The sequence below is a fragment of the Pholis gunnellus genome (assembly GCF_910591455.1).
Source record: "Pholis gunnellus genome assembly, chromosome: 8".
Taxonomy (NCBI): domain Eukaryota; kingdom Metazoa; phylum Chordata; class Actinopteri; order Perciformes; family Pholidae; genus Pholis; species Pholis gunnellus.
Window position 1 is genome coordinate 3,341,022 of NC_136534.1, and position 14,700 is coordinate 3,355,721.

The following is a 14,700-nucleotide window of genomic DNA, read 5'->3' on the forward strand; positions in this document are numbered from 1 at the left end:
TTGTATACAACACAATGTATTTTTGTCTTTAGTGTTCTTTGTCAAGTAATGCCAAATGAAATCAATAACTTTGTACAGTAAACATTTTACACTTCACATTTCTTGTGTATGTTTTTTTTTTTATCAGGCTGTGTGATCACTGTGTCTAACAAGTCTAACAATTTTCACAAAATAAATGAAAGCTGCTCAGTCAGCAATACTACTGCAAACCAGTATAATAGTATACCTTCACTGACACGATAAAAATAGAACCACTCTAAAGAAATGCGTAGGTTCTACATGTGCCCCCCATGATGATCAGTGGCATCAGAGTACCTAGTATAGAATTCATATGAAAATACCCAGATCTTGAGCTAGCGTTTCTTTTACCCCTCCGAACCGAAAAAATGTAGGACATAATCATTCAAATAAGCAATATTCACGTGTAAATAAATCACATGACAGAAGTTGTAATACCACCATTTGACAACTATAGCGGTGTGCCAGTGTTGCATTCTCTGTAGGCTGCTTTTATGGACCGAATGGTAAAAGTAATAATAATAATAATAATAATAATAATAATAATAATAATAATAATAATATTAATACAAATTCCAACATTTTCTTAATCATGAGAGGCTAACATTTAAATAATGTTATAAATAATATACATTTTCGTAAAAATGCCAATATTTGAAATGTACACAGATAATATCTTGCTTCGAAAATGATCAGAAGTGAATTTATTGATAATATACGAAAATTGCAAATATAAAAACCTACTGTTGGTCAGACCGGGTAGCCGCTAGCCCCGGGGCGGGGCCTGTCTGGGTCGGTTAGCATCATAGCTAGGCTAACGCCAGCGCTTAGCAGGCTTTAGGCCAGTGTTTTTCAACCTTTTCTGAGCCGCGGCACACTTTTTACATTAAAAAGATCCCGCAGCACTCCAACAACCAAAAACGTTAGAAAATGACACCTTTTATCATAATACAGCATATATGCCATGATGTCAAACTCAATCCCAGAGAGCGACAAAACAAAAAATTGGGACTACGTTGAGGGCCAAATAGAGTCACCATTTAATAAACAGGATAGAAGGGATATTGGACAAAGTGCAAAAAGAATACATGTTTAGGTAGCTACATTATTTTATGCATACGTACCAGAGCCAGATGTTTGGCATCTTTTCTTGGCTGCCAGTTCATTAATACCTGGGGTTAGGTTCTGTGGAAACCCTCAATGTGGAGTGAAGTTGTGCATCAGTGAGACGAGTCCTGTGTGGGTTTTTTGTTCATCTTCATCACAGAGAAAAGCTGCTCACACAGGTATGTGCTTCCAAACATGCAGAGCATTTGAGCAGCATGTACAGTAGGCGGAGTTAAAGCATCGTTTCGGGGATGAAGCTTGGAAACTGCAGCGCCAACAGAGTCACACTTTGCCTTGAGTGTGTCATTACACTGGAGGTCTATCAGCTCCATGTGGATGTGCACAGGTGCTCTTTCCACTTCAACTGCAAACGGATTGCTGAGCAGTTCAAATTTAAATTTCTGAGCTGCAAAGTCGGCAAATCGCGGAGTGAACTCCGTGCCAAGTGCGCCCAGTTATCAGCAAAATGCGCAGTCGGGAACACAGTGGAGGAGACTTTTACTGCATCACACCCGTCCCTGAAGCAGGAGGTTTAGCTCAGTGAGATGCTTCGTTATGTTGCACAAAAAGCCAGCTCACATCGCCACGTTTCGTCCCGGAGCTCTGTGGTGTGGCGGGCCAGTTATGATGAACAATGATATTTTCTGGCGGGCCGTTGTACCGAGGGCCGGATATATGCTGACAATTTAATGACAAGTCTCTCAATGCGTTGATCCTTACGAGGCTTTTCATCTGGGTTATGTTGTTCAGGGCCCAGTTCAGAGTCTGCATTTTTCCTTTTCAAATATTTCTCCATCGCTGTTCGTCTTGTCATCACAACCTCTCCCGCGTGTCATTTAATTCTACTGTCTTAAATTAACACCGTCATTATTGCGCTACCTACTGCCACCCACTGGCATGGAAGAGTATTATTACTTAGCCAGCCATTATTGCAGCTCAGACGCTCAACAATGGCAAAGTATTTGCAACAACTAAATTTTTTTTTTTTTTTTACTCATTAAGTGAAATTGGACATTTTCCCACGGCACACCTGGTGATCTCTCACCGGCACACTGGAGAGCCGCGGCACAGCGGTTGAGGATTACTGCTTTAGTCAATCAGAGGCGGGTCTTCCCTCGAGTCGCTTCCTGCACATGCGCAGGACGGATCGGGCACCAGCAAAAACCACCAGGTGGAGCATTTCTTCCAGAGGGGACACTCCCACAAAGGGGGAGGACACACACTTGACACACACGCGTTTGCCTCTCCCCCCTCCTGTATGAATAGTTTGCCTGTGAGCATGAGACAGTCAGTGTACATTCATGCATAGCTGCTTTTTGGGGGGACGCCGGCGATGCACACACACACACACACACACACACAGAGACCAGGGGAGATAATGGTGCCCGGCTACTCTTAGCGACCGAAGACCGAAGAGCAATAGCGGTCTATGCGTTCTGTCTCTGCTAACAGAGAGCGGCGGGACGTTTGTTTGCTCTACAGAGTAAAAAGTTCCAAGTTTGTTTGTTTTTTAGAATTTTTACTTCTCTCAACTCTTGTCTTCAAACATGGGGTGCTCCTCATCCAGCGCTCAGACCGTGGACCAAGAGAAAAGACCGGGTACGAAGCCAGAGGAGAGCAATGGCGATGCATTGGGTGAGTAGTGATCCCCGTGTCGAGGTTAAAAGTGTATATCTGTCATTTACATATCAAGTTCTATAACCGGTGTGCATGCATTATGATTTATACCGCTACTGTAGACATGCTCAGTAGTTGCTTTTAATATGCCTTCACTCAGTGGAGTCTTGCAGAGGGGGGTGTGTGTGTCTGCTGGCCGCTCTGGAACACTGTGTGCTTTCTCACTCCACTGTGTAGTACTACAGGAAGTCCTCCTGGAGGGACTTCTGTATGTCAACCCATTAACTCAGCAGGGCTCACAATATGGTTGGAGTTTATTTTTAATCGTCCACCTCTAGCTTGATGTCCGTAGAAAGTGTGTGGACCAAAAAAGAAACCGCGTCACGTGATTAATTGATGAAATGAGAGTTGTTTTTTTATGTTCATGTTTAAATTAATTCAACATGAAAGCTATATTTATATCCTCAAAGCTATAAGTGCATTTTGCATGTAGGTGAACCTAGACTGGTATCTAGGATTGCATGAGACTCCCAAAGCCAGCTGGGAGGATGTTTGTTTTTGGAGGTCCTTCTGCAGCCTGAGGCAATAATTGCAACCCAACCTGTTTTCTGCCACGTACAGTAGTCTGATTTGTGGCTAGATACGTTTGACACACAATCAAAAAAATAGATAAATCTGATGTCGTTCAGTCATATTTCCAAAGTTTGTATGCAAAGGTATGCATGATAAGAAGTGTTTGAAATTCGCTCCAGGAATTTACAACTCCCACAAACACACACACACACACACATACATAGTTACATTCACATACACATGGTTACATACATACGCACATACACACAGTGGATGCCTGGTTGCAAAGGAGAAAGAGGAGGGGCTGGCAGATGCCTGAATGCCTCCAGGCTCCTCAGAGATTCCTCTGCACGGGAAGTTTTGCATCTAAACGTGCAGTTGTGCTCTGTGGCTTTGCTCACATGGACTCTGTGGTTCTCAGACTGTGCACACGCCCACCAAGCAGCCTGACACAGACCGTGATTGTTAATTCATGGGTTCAACCCACTGGTACATGGCTATGTCATGCCTGGCACAGCTGCATGCACAGTATGTTCTCACTCCATCTCCCCACATACAAAAGACAGTTCCTCTCCTTGTCAGAAAGCGTTCCTTTCACTTTGATTTGAATGAAGAAAAGATGAAGCTTTCACCTTTTTTTTGAAGGAAAGTGAGCAAAGCCTACTCAACTGTCACATACTCATTACACCTGGCGTACTTCCTCTGTATCCGTGTCCAGCCTTTCCATCTCCCACTACGTCACCGCGTGATGTTTGTGTCGGGGCATTGTCTCCCTCCAGCCGGCCAGCATCGGTCACCTGGAGAAGCTCGGGCCCCTCTCCAGGCTCTTACATCACCCAGACAAGAGAACCACTTATTTGCCCAGACACACTCCTCTAAATGTGGGTGGAGGTTTTAAACCATGCAGCGTACAGTGTGTCTAACAAAACCAGCTGTATGCCATCCAAAGACACCACTGGTCCCATCCCCTGTCCAGCCCCCCCCCGCCTTCCTCTGTGCACTGTTTTGACTGGGATCTCTGTCATCTGTGGCTGCTAAATCATGTTGACACGCGAGTCATCCATGCCTGGAGAGGCCGCCCCCGTCTCGACCCAAACAGACTTTCCAACAGCAGGATATGGCCCGCTGTGCTAGACAGCAGCGTTGCTTTGTCTGCGGGAGTCGGTGTGTGAGGTGGATCTCTGCTTAAAGAACAGCACGCTGATGGAGAACATGTTTCTCAAAAAGGAAAGTCAAAGGATTTAAATGTTGTAAAACCACCTGTCTGAAAACGCCGTCTAATTAGAAATAGTTCACTTCACACAAACACTTGTTCGGCGTTCTCCCACTGGCTCGTTTGATTTGCCAGGCCGTCGCATTCCCTTCCACCCATCACTCTCGGCTCCTTTTACCACCTATGACAGACAAATAAAGTGAGGAAGCTGCTGCGTCCAAACTATCCACCCACTCCGCTCTCTCAACCCATTCTGGTTTGGTCTCATTTGTGAACAAAGTGCAGCCAGTTGTTTTTGTAAAGTAGTTAACTGTGATACAGCTGCTGAGGGGAAACCTACATGAGACACTCTGTAAAACTTCTGTTCGGCTCTTCCTGTAACTGAGATGTGCGTTACAGTTCCTGACATTTGAGTTAAAATGCAGGGCTGACGGGTATTGGGGTTGGGTGTCTCTTCAAAGGCAGCAAAGCCATCGTCACGTGTATTTCATTTCCTCCTAAAGAGACTTGCCCCTCGTCTGGGCTTTAGACAAAGGCAGGCTTCAATAAATCACATTTCCAACTACGGAAATGAAAGGATGTTTTCTCTAGATCAGACTGTGTGCCTCATTGCCTTTATTCCTGATTCCCCTGCCTTCCATGTTGGCTTAAGCCATTGTTTAGATGTGTTTGCAGATCCTCATTTTGAAACCAGTTTATAAATGAACACGTTTTATTTATTCAAGACGAGAACAAACGGGAACATCCATAAAACCTTGCATTATAGCAGACGACTTTTGGTTGAATGACGCAGTCAGGACACATTTTTACAAATGATGATGAAGAATGTTGTCATGACAAATTTGGTAATTTATTTACGAAACCGTTCAATGCATAGATTATCTCAAGGACCCCCCCAAGAAGTTTCAAGCTCAATCAAATCAGTGATGTTCTTTAAATTGTACAGATTAACAGGGCATCACAAAAGATGAGTGCCACTTGCTCACCAGTTGTAAATCCTAATCAAGCTTCTCTTGTCGTCCCTGTGTTGACTGCAGCCAGAAACGGCTTCATCGCGGAAGATGCACAAACCATTGAGGACCAGATGCAGTTGCCTGTGCAGACGGCCCTGCCGGACGATCTCCAGCGGGGAGCCGATGATGAGGCGGAGGACGTGTTGGTAGCCCTGGAGGCCCAGGAGGATCTCGGCTCTGGGGAGGACCTCCTGGCCGCTCCAGAGCCTCAGCCAGAACCTGTCAGCTCTGCAGAGCTGGTTCCAGAGGCTGCCGCTCCAGCTGAAGTCGCTACTGAAGCGGTGGAGGCCCTGCAGCCTGTGGAGGAAGCTGTCCCTGTAGAAACTGTTGTGGCCGCTGCTGAGGTTGAAGTCCTTGTTGAGGCGACAGAGGAGGCCCCTGCTGTTGAATCTGTTGTGCAGACCGAGGCCCCTGCTGTTGAATCTGTTGTGCAGACCGAGGCCCCTGTTGTTGAATCTGTTGTGCAGACCGAGGCCCCTGTTGTTGAATCTGTTGTGCAGACCGAGGCCCCTGTTGTTGAATCTGTTGTGCAGACCGAGACCCCTGCTGTTGAATCTGTTGTGCAGACTGAGGCCCCTGTTGTTGAATCTGTTGTGCAGACTGAGGCCCCTGTTGTTGAATCTGTTGTGCAGACCGAGACCCCTGCTGTTGAATCTGTTGTGCAGACCGAGGCCCCTGTTGTTGAATCTGTTGTGCAGACCGAGGCCCCTGTTGTTGAATCTGTTGTGCAGACCGAGGCCCCTGTTGTTGAATCTGTTGTGCAGACCGAGGCCCCTGTTGTTGAATCTGTTGTGCAGACCGAGGCCCCTGTTGTTGAATCTGTTGTGCAGACCGAGGCCCCTGTTGTTGAATCTGTTGTGCAGACCGAGGCCCCTGCTGTTGTTGAGGAGGTGACCCCTGAGCTGGCAGAGGCCTCCCCTGAAGTTGCCACCCCTGTTGCTGAACCTGTTGTATCTGAGCCAGTCGAGGCTCCAGCGATTGTGGAAGAGGCAGCGGCTGTGGTGGCTGAGGCCCCCACTGAAGTTGTCGCCCCTGTGGAGGCACAGGCTCCAACTGACAATGCTGCACCAGCTACTGTCTTGACAGCCCCATGTGAATCCTCAGAACCAGGTGAAGCTTTGGCACCAGCACCAAGTGAGGCTGCAGCACCAAGTGAGGCTGCAGCAGCAGGAGAAGATGTAGTACCGGATGAGGCTGAGTCCTCAGCCACCGTAGAGACAGCACAGCTTCTCATAGATGCAAAGATTGCTGCAGCAACAATTCCAGAGATGCCTCAGTTGTCTCCAGTCACTGTCGAGGTCCAAGCTGAGCCCAAGGTTGCTGCTGAGGAGCCAACAGCACTTCCTGTCGCCCCCGCAGCGATCACCCCACCAGCAGCGGCACCCTGCCCCACAGAAGCCACCCCTGCTCCAGCTCCAGGGGCTGAATCTGCTGCTGCTGCTGCTGAGCCGGTCCAGAAGGCAGAAGCTCCAGTGGCAACTGCGACCTCGGAGTCTGCGGCAGACAGCGCAGCCCCAACAGAGGCTCCCGTGGTGGAGTCCACCCCGGCTGAAGCACCCTCAGCACCCTCAGCACCAGCCCCTGAGCCCTCACCCGAAGGTATGAAGCTCTGACTAACACCACTATGTGGCTCTCGTTTTACTGTTTTCTCTCCCATCTTTTTACAACAATAATGGAGAGATGAATAGATTCTATGTAGCTAGCGATTTAAATCAGATTTGTATTTGTATTCTACTCGTGTCGTCCTTCCTGACAACAGCATTCCAATGTAAGGTGGCTGCATTTGTTAGGAATGAGTTCTGGCTCAGTGATTTTACAGAATTAAACACAGAATCGTTTCTTGACAAACCCGTCGTGTTAGCTCTGACTTTAAGACGTCAAGCCATGCTTTAACGTACCTGTTGATGAGGCATGATCCACCATTACTGACAGATCGCAGGGCTGGGCGAAATAGTTTGGAGATCTATATGCAAACATGCGTTAGGCACTAAGCATGTGCAAACAAGCCGAGAGAGAGAGAGAGGCTTAAGATAAGAGTTTGTTTTCATAGAGGTAAACAATGAATGGTCTTCATCAGTCCCACCGGCCAATCTGTCTTCAGTAAGATTGTTTTACAACATCACCCCCTCCAAGGGGCTGCCATTGGTAACTAAGCATGTATCCAACACACACATGGTGTTTGCAACAACAAACTCCCAGTGAACTGTTCTTGTAATAAAGGATCCTTCACATAGGTTCTTGCCGTACTCCTCCTGTGATTGGTTGGAGCTGGCAGGATGAACAGGATATTGTTGGGCCGAACAGATGACGCAGTGTGACAAATAGAAAGCAGCCACACACACACACACAGACACACACACACTCTCTCTCAAGAGTGAGAAGTGAAGGCTCTCCTTTCTCGAGCGTGTCGATTATAGCAGGAGGGAGCATGTTGTCAGCACAACGGATCCAGTCACGCAACTCTCACTCATTGTCCTCCATTGTGAACTGACTCCAGAGTAATCATGGCCTGCTGCTTCCCATTACTTAAGGCGATGTAAGAACGCTCCGCAAGCCTGACTGCATTCCAGGCGTCGCACAACGTGATGAGTTCAAACCATTTACAGGGCGGATTTTATAGAGAATCTTAGTCAGTCAGCGTTTGTGATTACTCAGATTCTGCTCACTCATTCAGTTTCACATCATTCTTGGTTTGATTTCATTTAGAGTATGTTGTAATGATGCTGTTTGTTCCCTCAGAACTGAAGCACAGTGATTGTCTGGTTATAACCTGTGAGATACCCAACGTATACACTGTGAACAGTTACAGACTTTGTTGGGAAAGTAAAGAAACAATTCAAAATCGGTGCGCCAAGTGTGCATTCTGCATCCTAAACTCATTAAATGCACAGTACCTCCAGTGGTCTGTGCTTTTTTAGCACCTCCTGCACCCCACTCTTGACTCTGAGAACACGCTGTACTTTTATGGCAGCGACGCCCCTCCAGGCAGCACATGTAGAGTACTGGTCTGGTGTGAAAGACATATTGCATAATGTTTAGGAGACTCGCTGGAGGCTATGCTATGTGTCAGGTGAATCACTGGGAAACCAGTTCAGCAGAACCAGAGGGCTAAAAAAAGGAATGCTAGCTCTTCCACTTTGTTGTGCAATGTTACAGTAGTCGTGTTTTTAGTGAGTGATGGTAAGATCACGTGTTTAACAAGCTTAAAGTTCCCTCAGCATGAAAGACTACAATGCGACCTGCACCGTATTGTATCGGGCATTGATTTCTTCTCAATGTGTGCAGGGGCGTCTGCAGCTGAGGCCTCTCAGGTTACGGAGAGCAAGAAAGTCAAAAAGGAGGATTGAGTTGGTAAGAACACAACCACAATCCACACCGAAACCCAATACACATACTGCAGGATCAACTCCGTACCTAGTACGCTGTGTAGTCTCCTTTGAATGTACAGTGCCCATAAACAACTTTTTGGGGGGTGTAAACTGGGTGAATCTTATACAAAAAAAATGTTCACTAACTATCAAACTATCTTCTTCCAGAGAGACGAGTTGCACCAAAATGACAGAAAACCCCAAAGCTACCATTGTTCGGGAACAAGACGAAGCAATAAACGCTACATTTTTCAGCATTGTCACCAGCGCTCACCACACTGTTCAATACATGCATTAATATGTGCTGTGCCTTTAATAACATTTTTCTACATTTGTAAACCTTTCTTATTCGATGGAGACCTTAAGTGCTTTGGGCCACATACTCTACACACGCAAACCTGTGCAAAGAAAATGTTCTACAAACACTTGATGGGTGTAATATTCTGTGAACTCTTATGACAACGTGATGAACTAGGGGAAGGAAGTGAGTTCTTGTCTGTTACAGCTGCTTTTGAGGAATACAAGCCAAACCCGACTGAATACAATTATGCAAGGAGTTTGAGGTGATGACACCAAACTGTGTGGAGGAACGGCACACTGGCTATGTTTACACTGCCACCTTCACTTTTTATATCACATTTTCACAGATTGAATTTTGAGGTGTTATGAAGTCTAAATTCTGCCATAAATACAGGTTTTTGTCTGGTGTTTTACACATTATTTAATTGCAGCCTTCATTTAATTAATAGGAGTGACCGTACTAGATGTTGACTAACAGAGTGTGTACAGTGCAATACTGTAAGTCAAATCCATGTTTCCTTCAAAAATATTTTTTGATATTACCTTGGAAAAAATGTTGTTTTGCATAAGGATGAAAAAATGTATGCAGATGATAAGATGCATTTGCAGAAGTTTAGTAATGACAACAGGAGTCACTGCGAGGTTGAGGATGCAGATGATCAAGTACTGATAAGTCATCTTGCTGTTCCATGAAGCCATCTCGTGCAGCTGCACATGTTATTAAAACTCTTCCTGAAGATAAAGTTGTTTCCAACTGTAAGCTCAGAGGCCTCATAAGGGGCCTGGCAGCGCTGATGTCATATGCACAGTGGTTTTGGCTTGAGTGCGTTACATAGATCTCTCTCTTGTGCTTGTAATTATCATTTAATGCTATTCATCTCGAGATCAAGAGGTAATTGTGGGGGTTCATTTATGTTGATTCAGAAAAGAAAAGGCCGATTTCCAATGATAATGAGATGAATTATCCCGAGATCACGTGATAATTGAGGAGAACTCGAAAATGAGTGTCTGATTGATTTGATCAAACCTACAGAAGCCGAGAAAGGCCATGCTTGCTTTTAATGTCTTTATCAATGAATCACAAATTCATTCTTTTTCTTATCTTGAGATAAGAAAGCTCGTTTTCTCAGAACAAAAGGCAGACTTCTCAAGATAACGAGGCGCTTCATCACGAGAAAAACCTTTTCTTGAGATCACAAAATGATTATGGGGAACTCAAAAATGAGTGATTTGTTTGATCACACCTGACACCATCATGTAATTAATGCTTTAACTTATTTATATGCAGCCGGGCTAGTCTCCCTAAATGTTGAGTGATCTGAATGTGATAAGAGGAATTCACCTTTTGTTTTCTCCTGATAACTGGAAGATTATCTTGTTTTCTGCTTCAATTATTAATTTGTGATCTCGAGATTATGGCATTACAAAGAATATGTATAGCTTCCGCAGCAGATCACCCAGTGGACATGATTTTTAAATGATGATTAGTTATACATGCTGTGTCATTAAAGTGCAAATCTCTTATTATTTCAACTGTGATGGACGTTGTGGGAACAAAATGTGATGTCTGATATCTTTTTTTTTCATCCATTTCTTTCTCTGTAATATATTCCTTTGTCTATGATTCTGCTAACCTAGTGTACAGAATAAAGTTGTACTCACTAATACATGTGCTTTTTTAAATGAAATGAGACTATGTTAGTTATGCAAACCACCATGTTACATATTTTTTTTAAAAACATGCACATGTCACATGTTAACCTATCGCAGTGATACAAACGTGGCTCCAGAGTGGATGAAGCATTGAGAACGAGTCCATATTTTGAAGGTGTCTTAGTCTTTCTCAGGGGACTGTGTTTAGGTTTAAAGGGGACAAATCGTGAAAAACTCACTTTTGTCCGTGTTTGAGCACAAACATTTGGGGATTTGGAGTGCTGACCAAACTGAAAGAAGACAACCCAGTTAGATCTTTTTTTTGTTGCCTCCGTGATCATAAGACATAATTCAACAAGCTAATAGGGGGTCTTAAAGAGACAGGCGCTAAAACAGAGTCTTTCAGACAGACAGTATGAGAAAAACAAAGTGTTTTATGAACATTAATACATGTGAACATGTGACAGTAGAAACCCAAAATACAAGTATGAACCTAAAATGAGCATTCTGTATGCCCTTTAAGTCAAATAAATGAAGGAATATATTTGATAAACTCATAGTATAAACCAGAAATAGTTTTGTTGATACCGAGGAAACAAATCGCCACTTAAGCAAATTAAAAAACATTTATTGTTGAGTAATATTCAATCATCCATCCTCTGGTACAGTGAGAGAGGAAACACTGCCACGGGTTCGGCAGGTGACCACATGGCCGGTAGTGTCATTTAATAAGAGCAAGCAAGCTTAGATACTCTTCAGCTAGTGGAAGAGAAACGTGAGCAGAGGGAATTTAAAATGACATGTCTCCACACGTCTCATCAACATCAACGAGAGAGGAGAAAGTGTACCGGTTAGTGCTCTGTCGGAATTTTGTTTCATCAATTGTTGACGGCTCCACAAAGCAAGGCACACGCTGTATAATGTTCAGTCATGTTGTTTTTTGATAGATGTTCTTGTTAGGAAGCATCGGTCAGAGGGCCCAATACAGCAACTGCTTCAATCTCAACCAGTCCACCCTAGGAAAAAGAAAAAGACAGAAAGAACATCAATGCTGTTTCCAGTTTAATGAATCCACCATAGAATCAATGGAAATGAGTGTTCATCAAAGACTTACTCTGGGGAGAGCAGCAGCCTGATAGGCAGCTCTGGCTGGGTAGTTAGTGCTGAAGACTACAGAGCAGTACGTTTAATGGCATTAGGTGACGACACACACATTTAAACATCTTCAAATTAAACAGACGCATGGCAGAGCTGTTAAACAATCCTGGTGAACAGTAGCGGAACTTGTGATTTCTTATAAAAGGATGTGTTTTTTACTCCAAACATGTACAGTAGGTAAAGCACAGGTGTAACCAATAATACTAATTAGGGGCTCAGTCTGCTCACGCATTCATTAGTTATCATCTACACCTGTGCTCCTCCTGCAGAGGGACGTCGGTGAACAGGTCTTTTGTTACGGAACCTTCAGCTCATGAAAGCGTTTGTTGATCCTATAACATTTAGTGTCAGGTAGGAGTCTAATTAAGAAAAATCCTCCTGTGTTTTGAGACAACACTAATGCTGAACAGACACACAAAGTCAGAATATTGACTCTCAAAGAGAAAGCTAAATCATCTCTCAGTCAATTGGCAGAACCTTTCCAAAGTTTCCCTTTTACTGCGGCACGTGCACATTTCCACCACTTCCTTATGTAATAAACCTGGATACGTCAGGTAGTCTGAACTGGGACACGGCTGAAGGAGCCCTTACAGAAACGTCATCAATGGAAAATCCAAATAATTCCTTTTGTTTAGAAACTACTTCCCATGACGCTGAAATGAAAACAGTGAATGGAGATGAAAGTCAAACTCTCCATGTTGAATATTTCTGGATCTCCCATGTGGGTTTTGTTATTAGAGTAATAGGATTTCGTTGGTCTGTCTGTGGAGCATCAGATGTGTGTGTTGTCTGACATTTAAGGCTTAAACCACTGGCAGCAGCTCAGGTTTCCCTCTGCTTAGTGACTCGGCAAACATCAGCTGTCCCTGTACCGGTGTGGTGATAAACAGCTTGTTTCATACCTCTGAATGGGCTCTCTTGACATATTTACTATACAAGGAGGCTAATTCAAGGAGAACAATTATCTCAAGGACATGCTTGGACAAATATAGGGGTATTTATGGTGAATGAATGAAGGGTGTAAAACAGCAGTTTAGCACTTAAAACATGTGACTAATGAACCGTGTGAACAGTAAGAATGAAGCCAGTAAGCAGCAAGACCAGGACGAGGAAGCCTTCAAGTGACCATCACCTATGTAGTAACCAGTGTGTGCGCCTGGTTAATGCAGGTTCCCTGGGTTGTGCTGACACCCAGTGGGGAAGTATGTATTGCAAGTAGAAGTGTTCGTTTCTACCCTGGCTCAGCAGTGATTAAACAGTCCTATTGATAAGTGAATGAATGATACTTACACTGCTTGTAGACGTCGTTGACACTGGTGAAGTCATTCATGTCGGCTAAGAGCACTGTGGTTTTGACAACTGCAGCGGACAATGAAAAAGTGGATGTTGACACCTGTGATAAAACAGTTCTCCCCCGTGTGAACTTAAGAGGTTTTTCTTTTCCTCACCGTTCTCATAACCGCAGCCAGCCACTTTAAGGATCTCACCCATATTCACAAGAGCCTGCGGGGAAAGAATTTCCAGATGTGAGTGCTCCGTTTTGTTTCATTTAGGATTTGCTCATTTGTGAGACGAGCTGATAGAATAAGATATTTAAATGAGATGAGAGCAAGCCCCTGAAGACTGGATCAATTTACTCTCAATAATCAATTCTATAAGAATTCTATTCTTATACACGTAGCAGCCTCTTGAATAGACTATGAGAAACCTTAGAGATTCATTTAGTGACCAGAATAAAGTGGAGAAACAAGAAACCACATCCATATTAATCATTACAGTAAACAACCTAAATATATTGGATTTTGCAGTGCTCCTTGCTTATGAATGAATGGCTGATGGGAAGGTGTTTCGTGGTGGGTCACCTGTCTGGTTTGGGCCTGAACACCTTCCACCAACTGTCCACTGGCAGGATTCATCCCCAGCTGTCCTGAGATGTACATGGTGCGATCCACCAGCACCGCTTGGCTGGGTGACACACAAACAGGGACAAAGGGTCACCGACATGGGATTAAAGGCCAGGTTACTCTATCAGAAGGAGTGTAAAACCCTCTGGTCCTTTCTGGAGCAGACGGACAGTAGAGATTTAGGTGAAAATACTATAGGCTACCTTTACTTGCTTTTCTCTCTTAACTCCCAGAGTTTAACTTCCTGAACGACACAGTGCACTCCCCAGTGCACTTTAACACAGCTATATGATTATACTGAGGAATACCAATAGCAATGACTCTTAACACCTTACCAACAATGTTGCTGAATGTCATTTGACTGCTACTGAGTCAGCTGTTTGTGCGAGCTGTAACTCGGTCCGAGCTCTCCTCACCTGTACGGGCCGATAGCAGCAGGAGCTTTAGTTGTGCTGATGATCCTCCTGATTAATGCAGCCATTTTATTTAGGAATATGTGAACGAAACAAAGTGAATGAAACAAGTGCTGTAGCACTGTAAACAAGGAGAAGAAAAGGCTTCAAGAGCACTGGGTTACGTAAGAGCGGCGCTACTGTAAATGACGTTTTAGACGCGCGAACACGTTTTTTTTTTTACTTCTGTTAACACATTGTGTTGTCATACTATTGAAATATCTTATGCTCGGTCAATATTTAACGTTACTCGTGACGAAAGGCCATGATTTCAAGAAAAATTGCGGTCGGTTTGCATTATAACATTTAGTTGCGCCGATACAC

The 14,700-nt window shown here is 44.2% G+C and overlaps 2 protein-coding genes across 2 annotated transcripts; one reads left to right on the forward strand and one right to left on the reverse strand.

Moving 5' to 3' along the window:
* Nucleotides 1-2,413: 2,413 nt before the first annotated feature.
* LOC306699462 (uncharacterized protein) lies at nucleotides 2,414-10,876 on the forward strand. Its single transcript, XM_079164087.1, has 4 exons — nucleotides 2,414-2,760; nucleotides 5,566-7,140; nucleotides 8,827-8,892; nucleotides 9,078-10,876. The coding sequence occupies exons 1-3, from the start codon at nucleotides 2,673-2,675 to the stop codon at nucleotides 8,886-8,888; spliced, it is 1,725 nt and encodes a 574-aa protein (XP_079020213.1). The 5' UTR covers nucleotides 2,414-2,672; the 3' UTR covers nucleotides 8,889-8,892; nucleotides 9,078-10,876.
* A 409-nt stretch (nucleotides 10,877-11,285) lies between these two features.
* Nucleotides 11,286-14,615, reverse strand: LOC306699388 (2-iminobutanoate/2-iminopropanoate deaminase-like). Its single transcript, XM_079163987.1, has 6 exons — nucleotides 14,341-14,615; nucleotides 13,883-13,985; nucleotides 13,469-13,523; nucleotides 13,311-13,379; nucleotides 11,977-12,032; nucleotides 11,286-11,878 (listed from the first exon to the last, which is right to left on the reverse strand). Exons 1-6 carry the CDS (start codon nucleotides 14,403-14,405, stop codon nucleotides 11,819-11,821), a joined length of 408 nt encoding a protein of 135 aa, XP_079020113.1. The 5' UTR covers nucleotides 14,406-14,615; the 3' UTR covers nucleotides 11,286-11,818.
* Nucleotides 14,616-14,700: the final 85 nt, after the last annotated feature.